We start from the raw sequence: 15614 nt of genomic DNA, 5'->3' as shown, positions 1-15614 counted from the left end.
CAGCCGCAGAAAGAAGTCCCTCTAATAAAATTGTAAACAAAATTTACATTATCGAAGCAATCTCATTACAGTATTGTGCCGTAAGAGATACGTAGATCATTTCCCCCCAATAGATCTCAGTCAGCCCCTTTCACCAGTAGCTGTGGTGCTTTTCATCTCTGTTCGGTACTCCCCACGATTTGATGGCTACGTTATCGTCAGATACTGGCACACGTACGGCGTCTCTGAACAATCGATGTTCGAGCCCCGCACGCTGTATGCGCACAACAGACAAAGAGATACACTCGCCTTGTCTTTGATCCATCGTAGACAGGTACGCCAAAACATCGTTTGTTCGCAGGCTCGGCGGCCGCTGCAGCTGATCGCGTGGCGAACACTTCGGCGCTCGGAACGCGACTGACAGCCGCTACGCAGCCACGAGCCTGCGTGGTGTGGGGGCGGTGGAGGGGATGGAGCGGGGCGCCACGCCATTGGCTGAGACCGCGGGAGTGTCTTCCGTCTGGCGGCGCGTGGCGCTACGGACTCGCGTCGCACTCCGGGTCTGGCGGCCGGCGAGCGACCCCCGACCTGCGCCGGGCGTCTGACGTTGGTCCACATCCGGGTAGGCCGCCAGAGGGGAGACACGCCACGCCGGCGCTATCTGCAGCCTCTCCGGCAAGGAGGCAGACCTTCCAGTGTTGTGAACACGACATACGAGGGTCACTCGACAATTAGACGAACGTACACTGCCCGACAAAAAAAGTGAAACAATCGGAAGACGTGTTAGGCTATCAATGTACGCTACGTGATCAAAAGTATCCGGACACCTGGCTGAAAATGACTTACTAGTGCGTGGCGCCCTCCGTAGGTAACGCTAGAATTCAATATGGTTAACCCACCCTGAGTCTAGATGACAGCTTCCACTCTAGCACGCACACGTTGTCAGGTGCTGGAGAGTTTCCTGGGGAATGCCAGCCCATTCTTCACGGAGTGCTGCACTGAGCAGAGGTATCGATGTTGGTCGGTGAGGCCTGGCACGAAATCGGCGTTCCAAAACACTCCAAAACTGTTCTATAGGATTCAGGTCATGACTCTGTGCAGGCCAGTCCATTACAGAGGTGTTATTGTCGTCTAACTACTCCGCGACAGGCCGTGCATTATGAACAGGTGCTCGATCGTGTTGAAAGATGCAACCGCCATCCCCGAATCGCTCTTCAACAGTGGGAAGCAGAAAGGTGCTTAAAACAATGTAGGCCTGTGTTGTGATAGTGCCACGCAAAACAACAAGGGGTGCAAGCCCCTCCACGAAAAACGCGACCACACCATAACACCATCGTCTCCGAATTCTACTGTTGGCACTACACACGCTGGCAGATGATGTTCACCGGGTATTCGCCATACCCACACCATCATCGGCTGGGAGTATTTCAGATGGTATACCGAACAAGTCATCATTGGTAACATAATACCTAATATTCAATTCTGCCGGTTTTAATGGTACAATTAATTTCTCTTAGTCATTAACATTTTAAGAAGCCAAAAGATTTTAACCGTATGTAATCCAAATATGTGCTGCACCTGGCTTAAGCAGAAATCACTTCAGAAAATATTTTAGATTCCTTTTCTTGAGAAAAGTAATAATCATTTCGTTTACTTGCAATTAATGCACATAGGGGTTTTTTATAAAAAAAAAGATAGTCGTTCATCGCAATATTCACTGAATTGGGGTATCGGATACAAAAATATAGAAAACGTTGCACACACCAGCAAGCCTTGTGTAAGACTGACAAACGTCAGTGCTGCACAGTACAACAAGTGGATGTGAAGTGGCCTCACAGTAGAACAAGTGGATGTGTGCGTGGCCTCACAGTAGAACAAGTGGATGTGTGCGTGGCCTCACAGTAGAACAAGTGGATGTGACGTGGCCTCACAGTAGAACAAGTGGATGTGTGCGTGGCCTCACAGTAGAACAAGTGGATGTGTGCGTGGCCTCACAGTAGAACAAGTGGATGTGTGCGTGGCCTCACAGAAGAACAAGTGGATGTGACGTGGCCTCACAGTAGAACAAGTGGATGTGACGTGGCCTCACAGTAGAACAAGTGGATGTGACGTGGCCTCACAGAAGAACAAGTGGATGTGATGTGGCATCACAGAAGAACAAGTGGATGTGACGTGGCCTCACAGAAGAACAAGTGGATGTGAAGTGGCCTCACAGTAGAACAAGTGGATGTGACGTGGCCTCACAGTAGAACAAGTGGATGTGACGTGGCCTCACAGAAGAACAAGTGGATGTGACGTGGCCTCACAGTAGAACAAGTGGATGTGTGCGTGGCCTCACAGTAGAACAAGTGGATGTGTGCGTGGCCTCACAGTAGAACAAGTGGATGTGTGCGTGGCCTCACAGAAGAACAAGTGGATGTGACGTGGCCTCACAGTAGAACAAGTGGATGTGACGTGGCCTCACAGTAGAACAAGTGGATGTGACGTGGCCTCACAGAAGAACAAGTGGATGTGACGTGGCATCACAGAAGAACAAGTGGATGTGACGTGGCCTCACAGAAGAACAAGTGGATGTGAAGTGGCCTCACAGTAGAACAAGTGGATGTGACGTGGCCTCACAGTAGAACAAGTGGATGTGACGTGGCCTCACAGTAGAACAAGTGGATGTGTGCGTGGCCTCACAGTAGAACAAGTGGATGTGACGTGGCCTCACAGAAGAACAAGTGGATGTGACGTGGCATCACAGAAGAACAAGTGGATGTGACGTGGCCTCACAGTAGAACAAGTGGATGTGTGCGTGGCCTCACAGTAGAACAAGTGGATGTGTGCGTGGCCTCACAGTAGAACAAGTGGATGTGTGCGTGGCCTCACAGAAGAACAAGTGGATGTGTGCGTGGCCTCACAGTAGAACAAGTGGATGTGTGCGTGGCCTCACAGAAGAACAAGTGGATGTGACGTGGCCTCACAGTAGAACAAGTGGATGTGACGTGGCCTCACAGTAGAACAAGTGGATGTGACGTGGCCTCACAGTAGAACAAGTGGATGTGTGCGTGGCCTCACAGTAGAACAAGTGGATGTGTGCGTGGCCTCACAGTAGAACAAGTGGATGTGTGCGTGGCCTCACAGAAGAACAAGTGGATGTGACGTGGCCTCACAGTAGAACAAGTGGATGTGACGTGGCCTCACAGTAGAACAAGTGGATGTGACGTGGCCTCACAGAAGAACAAGTGGATGTGATGTGGCATCACAGAAGAACAAGTGGATGTGACGTGGCCTCACAGAAGAACAAGTGGATGTGAAGTGGCCTCACAGTAGAACAAGTGGATGTGACGTGGCCTCACAGTAGAACAAGTGGATGTGACGTGGCCTCACAGAAGAACAAGTGGATGTGACGTGGCCTCACAGAAGAACAAGTGGATGTGACGTGGCCTCACAGAAGAACAAGTGGATGTGAAGTGGCCTCACAGTAGAACAAGTGGATGTGACGTGGCCTCACAGTAGAACAAGTGGATGTGACGTGGCCTCACAGTAGAACAAGTGGATGTGTGCGTGGCCTCACAGTAGAACAAGTGGATGTGAAGTGGCCTCACAGAAGAACAAGTGGATGTGTGCGTGGCCTCACAGTAGAACAAGTGGATGTGAAGTGGCCTCACAGAAGAACAAGTGGATGTGAAGTGGCCTCACAGTAGAACAAGTGGATGTGTGCGTGGCCTCACAGTAGAACAAGTGGATGTGTGCGTGGCCTCACAGAAGAACAAGTGGATGTGACGTGGCCTCACAGTAGAACAAGTGGATGTGACGTGGCCTCACAGTAGAACAAGTGGATGTGACGTGGCCTCACAGTAGAACAAGTGGATGTGACGTGGCCTCACAGAAGAACAAGTGGATGTGATGTGGCCTCACAGAAGAACAAGTGGATGTGACGTGGCATCACAGAAGAACAAGTGGATGTGAAGTGGCCTCACAGTAGAACAAGTGGATGTGACGTGGCCTCACAGTAGAACAAGTAGATGTGACGTGGCCTCACAGTAGAACAAGTGGATGTGTGCGTGGCCTCACAGAAGAACAAGTGGATGTGACGTGGCCTCACAGTAGAACAAGTGGATGTGACGTGGCCTCACAGTAGAACAAGTGGATGTGACGTGGCCTCACAGAAGAACAAGTGGATGTGATGTGGCATCACAGAAGAACAAGTGGATGTGACGTGGCCTCACAGAAGAACAAGTGGATGTGAAGTGGCCTCACAGTAGAACAAGTGGATGTGACGTGGCCTCACAGTAGAACAAGTGGATGTGACGTGGCCTCACAGTAGAACAAGTGGATGTGTGCGTGGCCTCACAGTAGAACAAGTGGATGTGAAGTGGCCTCACAGAAGAACAAGTGGATGTGTGCGTGGCCTCACAGTAGAACAAGTGGATGTGAAGTGGCCTCACAGAAGAACAAGTGGATGTGAAGTGGCCTCACAGTAGAACAAGTGGATGTGTGCGTGGCCTCACAGTAGAACAAGTGGATGTGTGCGTGGCCTCACAGAAGAACAAGTGGATGTGACGTGGCCTCACAGTAGAACAAGTGGATGTGACGTGGCCTCACAGTAGAACAAGTGGATGTGACGTGGCCTCACAGAAGAACAAGTGGATGTGATGTGGCATCACAGAAGAACAAGTGGATGTGACGTGGCCTCACAGAAGAACAAGTGGATGTGAAGTGGCCTCACAGTAGAACAAGTGGATGTGACGTGGCCTCACAGTAGAACAAGTGGATGTGACGTGGCCTCACAGTAGAACAAGTGGATGTGTGCGTGGCCTCACAGTAGAACAAGTGGATGTGAAGTGGCCTCACAGAAGAACAAGTGGATGTGAAGTGGCCTCACAGTAGAACAAGTGGATGTGAAGTGGCCTCACAGTAGAACAAGTGGATGTGACGTGGCCTCACAGAAGAACAAGTGGATGTGACGTGGCCTCACAGAAGAACAAGTGGATGTGACGTGGCCTCACAGAAGAACAAGTGGATGTGACGTGGCCTCACAGAAGAACAAGTGGATGTGACGTGGCCTCACAGAAGAACAAGTGGATGTGATGTGGCCTCACAGAAGAACAAGTGGATGTGTGCGTGGCCTCACAGAAGAACAAGTGGATGTGAAGTGGCCTCACAGTAGAACAAGTGGATGTGACGTGGCCTCACAGTAGAACAAGTGGATGTGTGCGTGGCCTCACAGTAGAACAAGTGGATGTGATGTGGCCTCACAGAAGAACAAGTGGATGTGACGTGGCCTCACAGTAGAACAAGTGGATGTGACGTGGCCTCACAGTAGAACAAGTGGATGTGACGTGGCCTCACAGTAGAACAAGTGGATGTGACGTGGCCTCACAGTAGAACAAGTGGATGTGACGTGGCCTCACAGTAGAACAAGTGGATGTGTGCGTGGCCTCACAGAAGAACAAGTGGATGTGACGTGGCCTCAGTCGCGTCGGAACAAAGGATTTGGCGGCAGACTGTCGCCTCTCTGTCGACATCGCCTTCTCGTTTCGGCCTCTACCGAAGCCTGTCTGTGCTTGTCAACACACACCGGCCATGGTCCAAATCGATAACAATATAACTAAATATTTGGTCTTTTGTCGACGTATTTGGTGTGTGCTGACATTCACCAAAGAACGTCACATTCACCAACTTGAGTCTCCCCGATAACATAGTGGTCGTTGCATCTAAGCTGACAGGGTTTCGAGTGCTGCAGTGCGGGCTGTACAACATCGCAGGACGCTGAAACATCGCGGTGCTCGCGGAGTATGCAGAAATAAATGCTAGTTCAAAGTTTGTGGCGCCAGGTGAAAATATAGCGCTGTAAGCAGAGAGTGGAATGTTTCCTGTTTTAACGCCAGTTGCTGCGTGTCGCTTGGCGACGCGTGTTGATTTCTGTTGTGAAGTGACAATGTAAAGGGTTAAGACGGTTGAAGATTCCCGTACGAGACGCAGGGGCTGATGAGAAGAAAGATCCTGCCTGCTGGTGGAATTTTTTTTCATATAGAAGGCAGAAACAGCAGTGCAGCATTGCGAGAATAACGCCGACAGAAAAAGCTGCATGTTAATAAATGGGCCAAGGAATACGATCAAGAAATATGAAGAAACAGGAGAATTAGCTGGTGCAGCAGGCAATGGGAGGCGGACCATTCCCGTGGCAGTAGTTTGTGAAGTTACTGTAGCTGTAACCGACCGCGCAGAACATGCCTCAAATTCTGCAGCCAGCTTCCGAGCTATGTCACGGGAATACTCTCTTCCCTAGTCAAGAGTTCAAAATATTTCGCGGCGCATTGTACACTAGTATCGCTACAAGATTCAGAATGTGCACCGAATGAAACCTTTGGATATGTTACAACGGCGTGACTTCGGCCTTCCTCTTTTTTCTTTTTGCACTCATGGAATTTGATGACGTGTGGCCAGGTAGTTTTCTTACGACAGACGAGACGCATTTTAGTTTGCAAGGTTCCACGAATGCACAGAAATATCGCATATGGGGTTCTACTCCGCCACCTGTTGTGGAGGAGCATCCAGTGTAACCATCTTGTGTGACTGTGTGGTATGGTTTCACAAGCTGCTTCATTCTCTGTCCCTTTCCCGTCGAGGAGATGACACTTCGTGGGCCTGTTAGATGGACCTCCTTGTGCAACACGTGATTCCAGCTTTGCGCATGTCGCTTTCCAGGTGAAAGATTTGCTTCGAGAAACTTTCGGTAACGACCGAATCATCTCTAGGCTGAGATGTGTGGCCATCCTAAATCCATGTTATTTCTGGCTGTTGGGCTATCTGGGAGATGGTATCTACCAGAGATGTATCTGGACTCTTCCTGATCTGAAGGATAGCATGTGACGGCGTATCACTGATTACACCGGATATGCTGCGAGCAAACCACGCTGTGTTACTGATGGAACGTGCTGCCGAGTCAGTGGAACATACTGAAGGCATGTTGTAACTCGTAACCATATCCTAGTAATCATTCCAGAGCCACCGTTACTATGTATTTGATTGTTCCTCCCCTTTTCCACCACCAACCCGAACATTATGACTGCTTAACAGCGCCATATTTTCACCTGGTGACAGAAAGAGGAACTTTCGTTGTTTTCGGTATACTCCGCGAGCGCACCGATTAATGAACATACCTATGATGGTTGAGCATTCTGTGAAGTATATGACCCCCACTAAAGTGCTCTGAATACCATTAGCTTAATTATAACCATCTGTACTCGTATTAATGTCCTAACGTCGAAAGTTCCATGGGGCTTTTCGCAGATGGTGCTGTAGTAGAGAGAGAAGTCACAGTACTAGAAAACTGTAGCGAAATGCAAAAGTCCTGCAGAGAGTCTACGCTTGGTGCAGGTTTGGCAGCTGAGTCTCAAGAAACAAATGTAACGCATTGCCAATACCAAGACAGAAACATTACGGTTGCACGACTGCAGAAGAATAACTGCAAACAGTCACATCCCTGGAATACCTAGGAGTGTAAGTACAGAGATATTTCAAGTGGAACGACCACATAAATCTAGTGGCAGGTAAGGGAGATGGCCAATAGATTCATTCAAAAAATCCTCGAGAAATATTCTTCATCCACAAAAGACGTGGCTTACAAAATCTTCGTTCGACCGAGACTAAAACTGCTCGTCAGTCTGGGATCAGAAACAGATCGGAGTGTCAGGATATCCAAACAGGATATCCAAACAACAGCAGCGAGTAAGCGCGAAAGCGTCATTAAGATGCTCAGCCAAGTACAGCGGCAGACGTTGCAAGGGAGGCGTTCTGCATCAAGCTGTGGTTTACTGTTAGAAGTTCCGAGAGGTTAGCTCCCTAGAACAGTCAACAAATAACTCGTGTAGTATCTTCCTCCTACGTATATCTCGCGAAAAGACAACCTCCTCTCTGCGAATTTTCTACACCCTGCGGCGTCTCTCACACACTACCTATCCTGCCATTCGTCTTCTCGCACGGCCCTGTCCTGCATCGCACGTCTCACTCCATCGGTCCAATGTAGCTGGGGTCGCCCTCTTTTTTTTCTGTCTCGTGGAGGTCTCCAGTGTCGTATGTTTTAGAGGCTATCTTTCCTCAAGCATTATTCTAGTACGTCCATACCTTGTTAGCTGTTTATTTTCAGTTGTGTGAAAAATATCTTTTGTAACTCCCATCCGTTCACGCAGCACTTCGTTTCTAATTTTGTCTCCTCTTGTTAACTCACAACTTTGTCTCCAAAACTGCATTTCCAATGCGTTTAATTTCTTCTTACTGAACCTGGAGACTTCCCACAGTTCAGCATCATATAGGGAAATGCCCTCAAATATGGTTTCGTATATCCTCCTCTACAAATTTTTTTATGTCTCTATTCTTCTCCAAGGAAGAAGAGGCTGTGTCTTTCATGTTACGAAAGCTTAAAGAAGAATATGAACAGTGAGCAACGAAAATTAACTTTACAAAGACTGAATACTTGGTTGTCTTGGAGGTACAGGAAGGGATCTTCTTATGGATGATGGATCTATAGTCAGGGATAGGCATTTCGGATGAAGGTGGGAAACACAGGAACAGGAAGGGAAAAGGTGGCAATTAAGCAGCGGAAAGACCATGAAGGTAAAACTGGCGAGATTCGAAGCACATGCGGCCTACCGGCAGTCGTTCTTCCCGCGAATCCATCATTCATGTCTTTAACAGAAAAAGGGGGAAGTGACTGGTAGGCAAAGTACCTTCGGCCACACATGGTAAGGCGACTTCTGGCGTACATATGTAGATGAGTACCTTCTAAATAAAAGAAGATGTAAACTTTAGGCAACGTAACTACCGACTAGGACTACAAAGCTTTTATTTTCAGTAGAGCCATCCAATTTCAAGAGGGTATATCTTTTACACGCCTGCACATAAAACAATGCGGTACTTCTCGGAATTTTCATTTAGCTTTCACAAATATTCAGTGTGCCCACCGCAAGACACACGACAAACATCCAGGCGATAGACAAACTCGTCCCGTACTTGGGTGAACTTCGACTGCTGTTGCTAAGCGCTGTTGTTGTACACCCCAAGTTGTTGGAAGGGGAGCCACACAGTCAGTCTTTCACAAAGCCTCTCAAAAATTAAAATAACTCGCAGTGCTATCAGACGACCTAGAAGGACAATGGTGCCAGACGACATCCGCACCACATATGATCCACCCATCGTTGAGTTAACTCATTGTTAACAAAAAAGGAGTTATGTCTGTGGCAGTGTTTTACTACAGCGTCCTGTAGAAAAATGAAATTTTTGGCGTTGTCTCGCAACGATGGAAAAGCCACATCTGCAACATATTCAGATACATGATTCCTCTAGCCGTCTGTTCCGAAAAAGAGAACGATTTGTAACTTATTTTCCGTGAACCACATAAAAGTTTGGAGAGAGTGTCTCGTGCTAGACTACGACTACACTAAATAGTTAATGATTACAATTGCAAAGTGCTTAAATTGGAACGCTCACACACATAATGTGAGAAACGCAAACCAGACTGCGATTTACTAGCAGAACACCAGAAAGTGCATCAAGCCTACTAAAGAGGCTGCTTACACCAAGCTTGTCCGCCCTCTTCTGGACTATTGCTGTGCGGTGTGGGATCGATCAGATGGGACGGGAGGAGGATACCGGAAACGTTCAAAGAAGGACAGCTAGTTTTGTATTATAGCTAAATAGGTGAGAGTGCTACGGACATAACACGTGAATAGGGATGGCAATCATTAAAACAAATGCGGTTTTCGTTGTGGCAGGATATTATCGTGAGATTTCAGTCACCAACTTTCTCCTTCGATTGCGAAAATTTTCTGTTGTCGCCCACCTACATAGGGAGAAATGATCGTCATGATAAAATAAGAGAAATTAGAGCTCCACAGAAAAATTTAAGTGCTCGTTTTTCCCCGCGCGCCGTTCGAGAGTCGAACGGGTTGCGAACTAGCTTCGATGAACCCTCTGCTAGGCACATTATTGTAAATTGCAGGGTAATCATGTAGATGTAGAGGGCTGCAATGTTTCCCATAGTCTTACGTTCTGGTGACCCACTTCTCCACTTAACATGGAACTAAACGTGAAGGAAAGTTACATTCCACCTCTATCTCCAGAAAGAATGCACCAAAGCTCTACACATTGTTATTTATCGCTATCGTGAAGGGGTTGTAGCAGTTGAGTCTTGTGTGCTTTTAGACGCAGACGTCGCCGTACAACATGCCTGAGACACGCACACATGAGGCATCGTCAACTCTTGGCTGACACGACGATTACATATCTGTGGGCTACAGGCAAAACAGTGCTTAACGACTGCACGGACGAGCCCAGTGGATTTTTCCTTACAAAATAAGCAGGGCCTTGAACCAGCTGGTGCCATCCTCGTATTCTTTGAACAGCACGAGATTCAACGGCGTACTCTTGACTAAATCGCGTCGCGTGCATGTAACTGAACAGTATGAACGCAAAAGCCCTTTGTCGCCATATTACCACCATGTAGACTTGACGCACTTTGGGTTATGAAGTGGACGAACTGGCTACTCCAGGGAGACTTCTGCTGGGAAACACATGAACCGGTAACATTCGTTATGCTAAACTTTCAGTTTCGATGCGTAGATCTAAATTCACTCGAGTTTTCTATCTTCATTCATCAAGAAGGTACAGATTTTGAAGCACCGCGTATTTCATCGAGTTAATCTCTCGTCTTCTTCAGGGGTAATTTTGAGAAGCTGCAACGTTTCAACGTAGAGTTCATGCTCTACCCCTAAAGCTACAGCCGGCTGTTCGAGCTATTATGCACTGCAGGGAGGGGGAACATATTGGAAATGTTTGCGAGGTGGTTTCCAGTTCGGTCACTTGCTTTAAAACTAAAATTCTAAACTTGGTCGGAATAGGACAATGTAATTTAGTTCTGGGCTACTGTCACTACAAATTACTATGAAGGACGTAACTGTGTTCAGAAGAGAGAGATTAAATAATGTTAGTGGTGGCGAGCTTACAACTGTCAGAAGTAGTTTAAGGTCTAATGAAATTGAAGTAGATAGTTCCTGTGTATCAGTGTGGGTAGAGGTTATATTTGACAACCGGAAAATTTAATTATTAGTTCCTCTTGCCGAACCCTCGACTCATTTGATGTAGCCAATTAACAATTTAAAGAAAACTTGAGTGTCGTTTCAAATAGGCATCTCACTCATACAATTATAGTTGGTGGCGGCTTGAACCTATCCATGATGTGATGCCGAAAGTACATTTTTAAAGTCGTTGGTAGGGATAAAACGTCGTCCGAAATCGTTCTCAGAAAATAATCTTGAACAATTAGTGCAGTAATCAACTCTAAGTGTAAATGGTTGCAAAACATATTTCACCTCTTAGCAACAAACAATACTGAGCAAATAATGAGCAATATGAAGGACACAGGGATAAGTGACCCCAACGTGGTTGTTACAAGGCTGAAAACCGTAATATCCAAACACACCAAAAATAAACGCAAAATACACCTATTTAAAATACCATATAAACGTTCACTTGACGCAATCTTAAGAGAGACTCCATTCCTTCCATCCTATGTAAGCGTAGGTCAGACGTGGTTTAAATTCAGAGAAGTAGTAACGACGGCAATTGAGAGATATATTCCAAATAAGAGCTGGTACTGATCCCCCATGGTACGCGAAACATCACAACACTGTTGCAGAAGCAACGAAAAAAAGCACGCAGAATTTAAGAAACACCAAACCCCCAAGATTGGCGAAATTTTACAGAAGCTCGAAATTTAGTGCAAACTTGAATGCGAGATGCTTTTAATAGTTTCCACAACGAATGTGTCGAAATCTGACAGAAAACCCAGAGAAATTCTGGTCGTATTTAAAGTACACCAGCTGCAAGACGCAATCAGTACCTTCACTAAGCGATAACAATGGCGATGTTACGGATGACGTTGCCACTAAAGCAGAATTACTAAACACAGTTTTCCTAAATTCCTTCACCAAAAAAGAAGAAAATATTCCAGAATGGGCATCAAGAACAACTGCAAACATGAACAATTTAAAAGTAGACATCCCCGGTGTAGCAAAGCAGGTTAAATCACTAAATGAAGGCAAGGCTAGGCCAAACTGTTTACCAGTCAGGTTTCTTTCGAAGTATCTGATACAATGGCTCCGTACATAGCAATCATATACATCCGTCCTCTGGTTGAAAGATCCGTACCAAAGAATTGGAATGGAAAGTTGCACAAGATTCACCGATATCCAAAAAGAAATAAGTGCAATCCGCCCAATTACAGACCCATACCGTTAACGTCGATTTGCTGTAGGATCTTTTAACATATGCTGTGCTCTAGAATTATGAATTAATTCGAAGAAAACTACTTATTAACAAATAGCCAGCACAGATTCAGAAAATATCGCTGTTGTAAAGTATAACAACCTCTTAATTCTCGCAAAGTAATGAGTGCTATCGACAGGGGACGTCAAACTAATTCCATATGTTTAGATTTCCAGAAGGCATTTGACATCGTTCCTCACAAGTGACTTCTAATCAAATTGGTTCCTATGTAGAAGTATCATTTGTGCGATTGGATTCCTGATTTACTGTCACATAACAGATAGCAGTAATTGTCGGGAACTCATCGAGTAAAACAGAAATAATATCTGGCATTCACCCAAGGAAGTGTTATAGGCTCTCTGCTGTTCCTGATCTATATACTCGATTTAGGAGACGATCTGGGGAGACCATTTGAATTGTAAATTCATCAGATCAAAACGATTGCAAAATGATATGTCCTCTAAATAATGAAAAGTTTTGAGTCATCCACATGAGCACTAATTAAAAGGAATCGGCTAAATTTCGGTTACACGACAAATCACACAAATTTAAAGGCTATGAATTCAACTAAATACTTACGGATTACAGTTACTAATACCTTTAATTAGAGCGATCACATAGATAATGTTGCGGAGAATACAAACCGAAAACTGCGAGTTGTTGGCAGAACATTTGGAAAATTCAACAGGCCTAGTAAAGAGGCTGCTTACACTACGTTTGTCCGTATTCTTCTGAAGTACTGCTGTACGGTGTTGGCTCCGCGTCGGATAGGACTGACAGAGGACGTCGAAGAAGTTCGACGAAGAGCAGCTCCTTTTGCATTATCGCGAAACAGGGGACAGGGCCACAGAAACGGTACCTTAACTGGGGTGGCAATCATTAAAACAAAAGCGATTTACGTTGCGGCAGGACTACTTGAAGAAATTTCAACCACCAGCTTTCTCGTCAGAGTGTGAAAATATTTTGTTGGCGCCCACCTACATAGGGAAAATTGATCATTATAATACAATAAGAGAAATCAAAGATCGCACGGAGAGATTTAAGAGTTCGTTTCCCGCGAGCTGTACGAGAGTGGAGCAGTAAAGAAATACACTACCGGCCATTAAAATTTCTACACCAAGAAGAAATGCAGATGATACACGGGTATTCATTGGAAAAATATATTATACTAGAACTGACATATGATTACATTTTCACGCAATTTCGGTGCATAGATCCTGAGAAATCAGTACCCAGAACAACCACCTCTGGCCGTAATAACGGCCTTGATACACCTGGGCATTGAGTCAAACAGAGCTTGGGTGGCGTGTTCAGGTATAGCTGCCCATGCAGCTTCAACACGATACCACAGTTCATCAAGAGTACTGACTGGCGTATTGTGACGAGCCAGTTGTTCGGCCACCATTGACCAGACGTTTTCAATTGGTGAGAGATCTGGAGAATGTGCTGGCCAGGTCAGCAGTCGAACATTTTCTGTATCCAGAAAGGCCCGAACTGGACCTGCAACATGCGGTCGTGCATTATCCTGCTGAAATGTAGGGTTTCACAGGGATCGAATGAAGGGTAGAGCCACGGGTCGTAACACATCTGAAATGTAACGTCCACTGTTCAAAGCGCCGTCAATGCGAACAAGAGGTGACCGAGACGTGTAGCCAATGGCACCCCATACCATCACGCCAGGTGATACGCCAGTATGGCGATGACGAATACACGCTTCCAATGTGCGTTCACCGCGATGTCGCCAAACACGGATGCGACCATCATGATGCTGTAAACAGAAACTGGATTCATCCGAAAAAATGACGTTTTGCCATTCGTGCACCCAGGTTCGTCGTCGAGTACACCATCGCAGACGCTCCTGTCTGTGATGCAGCGTCAAGGGTAACCGCAGCCATGGTCTCCGAGCTGATAGTCCGTGCTGCTGCAAACGTCGTCGAACTGTTCGTGTAGATGGTTGTTGTCTTGCAAACGTCCCCATCTGTTGATTCAGGGATCGAGACGTGGCTGCGCGATCCGTTACAGCCTTGTGGATAAGATGCCCGTCATTTCGACTGCTAGTGATACGAGGCCGTTGGGATCTAGCACGGCGTTCCGTATTACCCTCCTGAACCCACCGATTCCATATTCTGCTAACAGTCACTGGATCTCGACCAACGCGAGCAGCAATGTCGCGATACGATAAACCGCAATCGCGATAGGCTACAATCCGACCTTAATCAAAGTCGGAAACGTGATGGTACGCATTTCTCCTCGTTACACGAGGCATCACAGCAACGTTTCACCAGCCAACGCCGGTCAACTGCTGTTTGTGTATGAGAAATCGGTTGGAAACTTTCCTCATTTCAGTACGTTGTAGGTGTTGCCACCGGCGTCAACCTTGTGTGAATGCTCAGAAAACGTAATCATTTGCATATCACACCATCATCTTCCTGTCGATTAGATTACGCGTCTGTAGCACGTCATCTTCGTGGTGTAGCAATTTTAATGGCCAGTAGTGTATCTTGGTGGTGGTTGGATGAACTCGCTGGCAGGCACGTAATTGTGAATTACAGAGTAATGATCTGGATGTAGATGAAAAAGTGAAGCATCCGGAAGAAATGTCGGATTTCTATGTAACTTGCCACACACACACACACACACACACACACACACACACACACACACACACACACACACACACACACACCTGGGAGAGAATGTAAGTGACTTACACCGTTGCACTTCTGTGGCAGGTAGGAACGCCACCACAGTGCGTTGGTGTGGGTCGTGTTTAGTGTTGTTATCAGGCCTGCTAGGGTACACAAGGCGCCTGAACAGTGACATGTTGAGCGATCACTATGGAGGACACGCAGGTGGCCTGTGCTAGTTTGAGACAGCATTATCAGCACCTGTGTGATTTTGAAATGGGCCTCATTGTTGTTCTCCATTTGGCCTGCTGTTCGATTCGTGCTATGCCCGGGGTTTTGGAGCATCCGGATGTGAAGGCGGCTCGATGATGAACTGCACGAGAAAGCGAAGACCGGCACACTCGCTGCCGAGGTTCCAGTCTACCACGTCCAACAACCAGAAGGGACAAACGCCGTGTTGTGCACCACGCACATCGTAATCATCTCACATATACGTCTTCGATCCGAGAGCACGTGATGGACTCCGAGCCACATTCTAAGTCTTCCAATTCTTCAATGTTTTCGAGAGGCACAATGGTGTTACTACTGGCGTCATGATTGATGACTGATGGTGACTGGACTATCCTGAGCCACAACAATGCTCATCAACACAAGGCACGTGTGTGTATGCATTGTCTACGTGATGATGATGATGAT

General features: G+C 46.7%; 1 protein-coding gene across 2 annotated transcripts in view; it reads right to left on the bottom strand.

Moving 5' to 3' along the window:
* Window positions 1-15614, bottom strand: part of LOC126419179 (organic cation transporter protein) — a 489944-nt gene that overhangs the window by 210640 nt on the left and 263690 nt on the right. Inside the window, exon 1 of one of the 2 annotated variants that reach the window (XM_050086309.1) lies at window positions 289-378. The exons of the other annotated variant lie outside the window; for it this stretch is intronic. Within the exon in view, the coding sequence (XP_049942266.1) occupies window positions 289-327 (39 nt within the window). The 5' untranslated portion in view covers window positions 328-378. Of the gene's footprint in view, window positions 1-288; window positions 379-15614 lie in introns of those variants that run through there. 2 annotated transcript variants of the gene reach the window in all.

Source organism: Schistocerca serialis, chromosome 9, assembly GCF_023864345.2.
Source record: "Schistocerca serialis cubense isolate TAMUIC-IGC-003099 chromosome 9, iqSchSeri2.2, whole genome shotgun sequence".
NCBI lineage: Eukaryota > Metazoa > Arthropoda > Insecta > Orthoptera > Acrididae > Schistocerca > Schistocerca serialis.
This window is presented reverse-complemented; position numbering and strand designations above follow the sequence as displayed.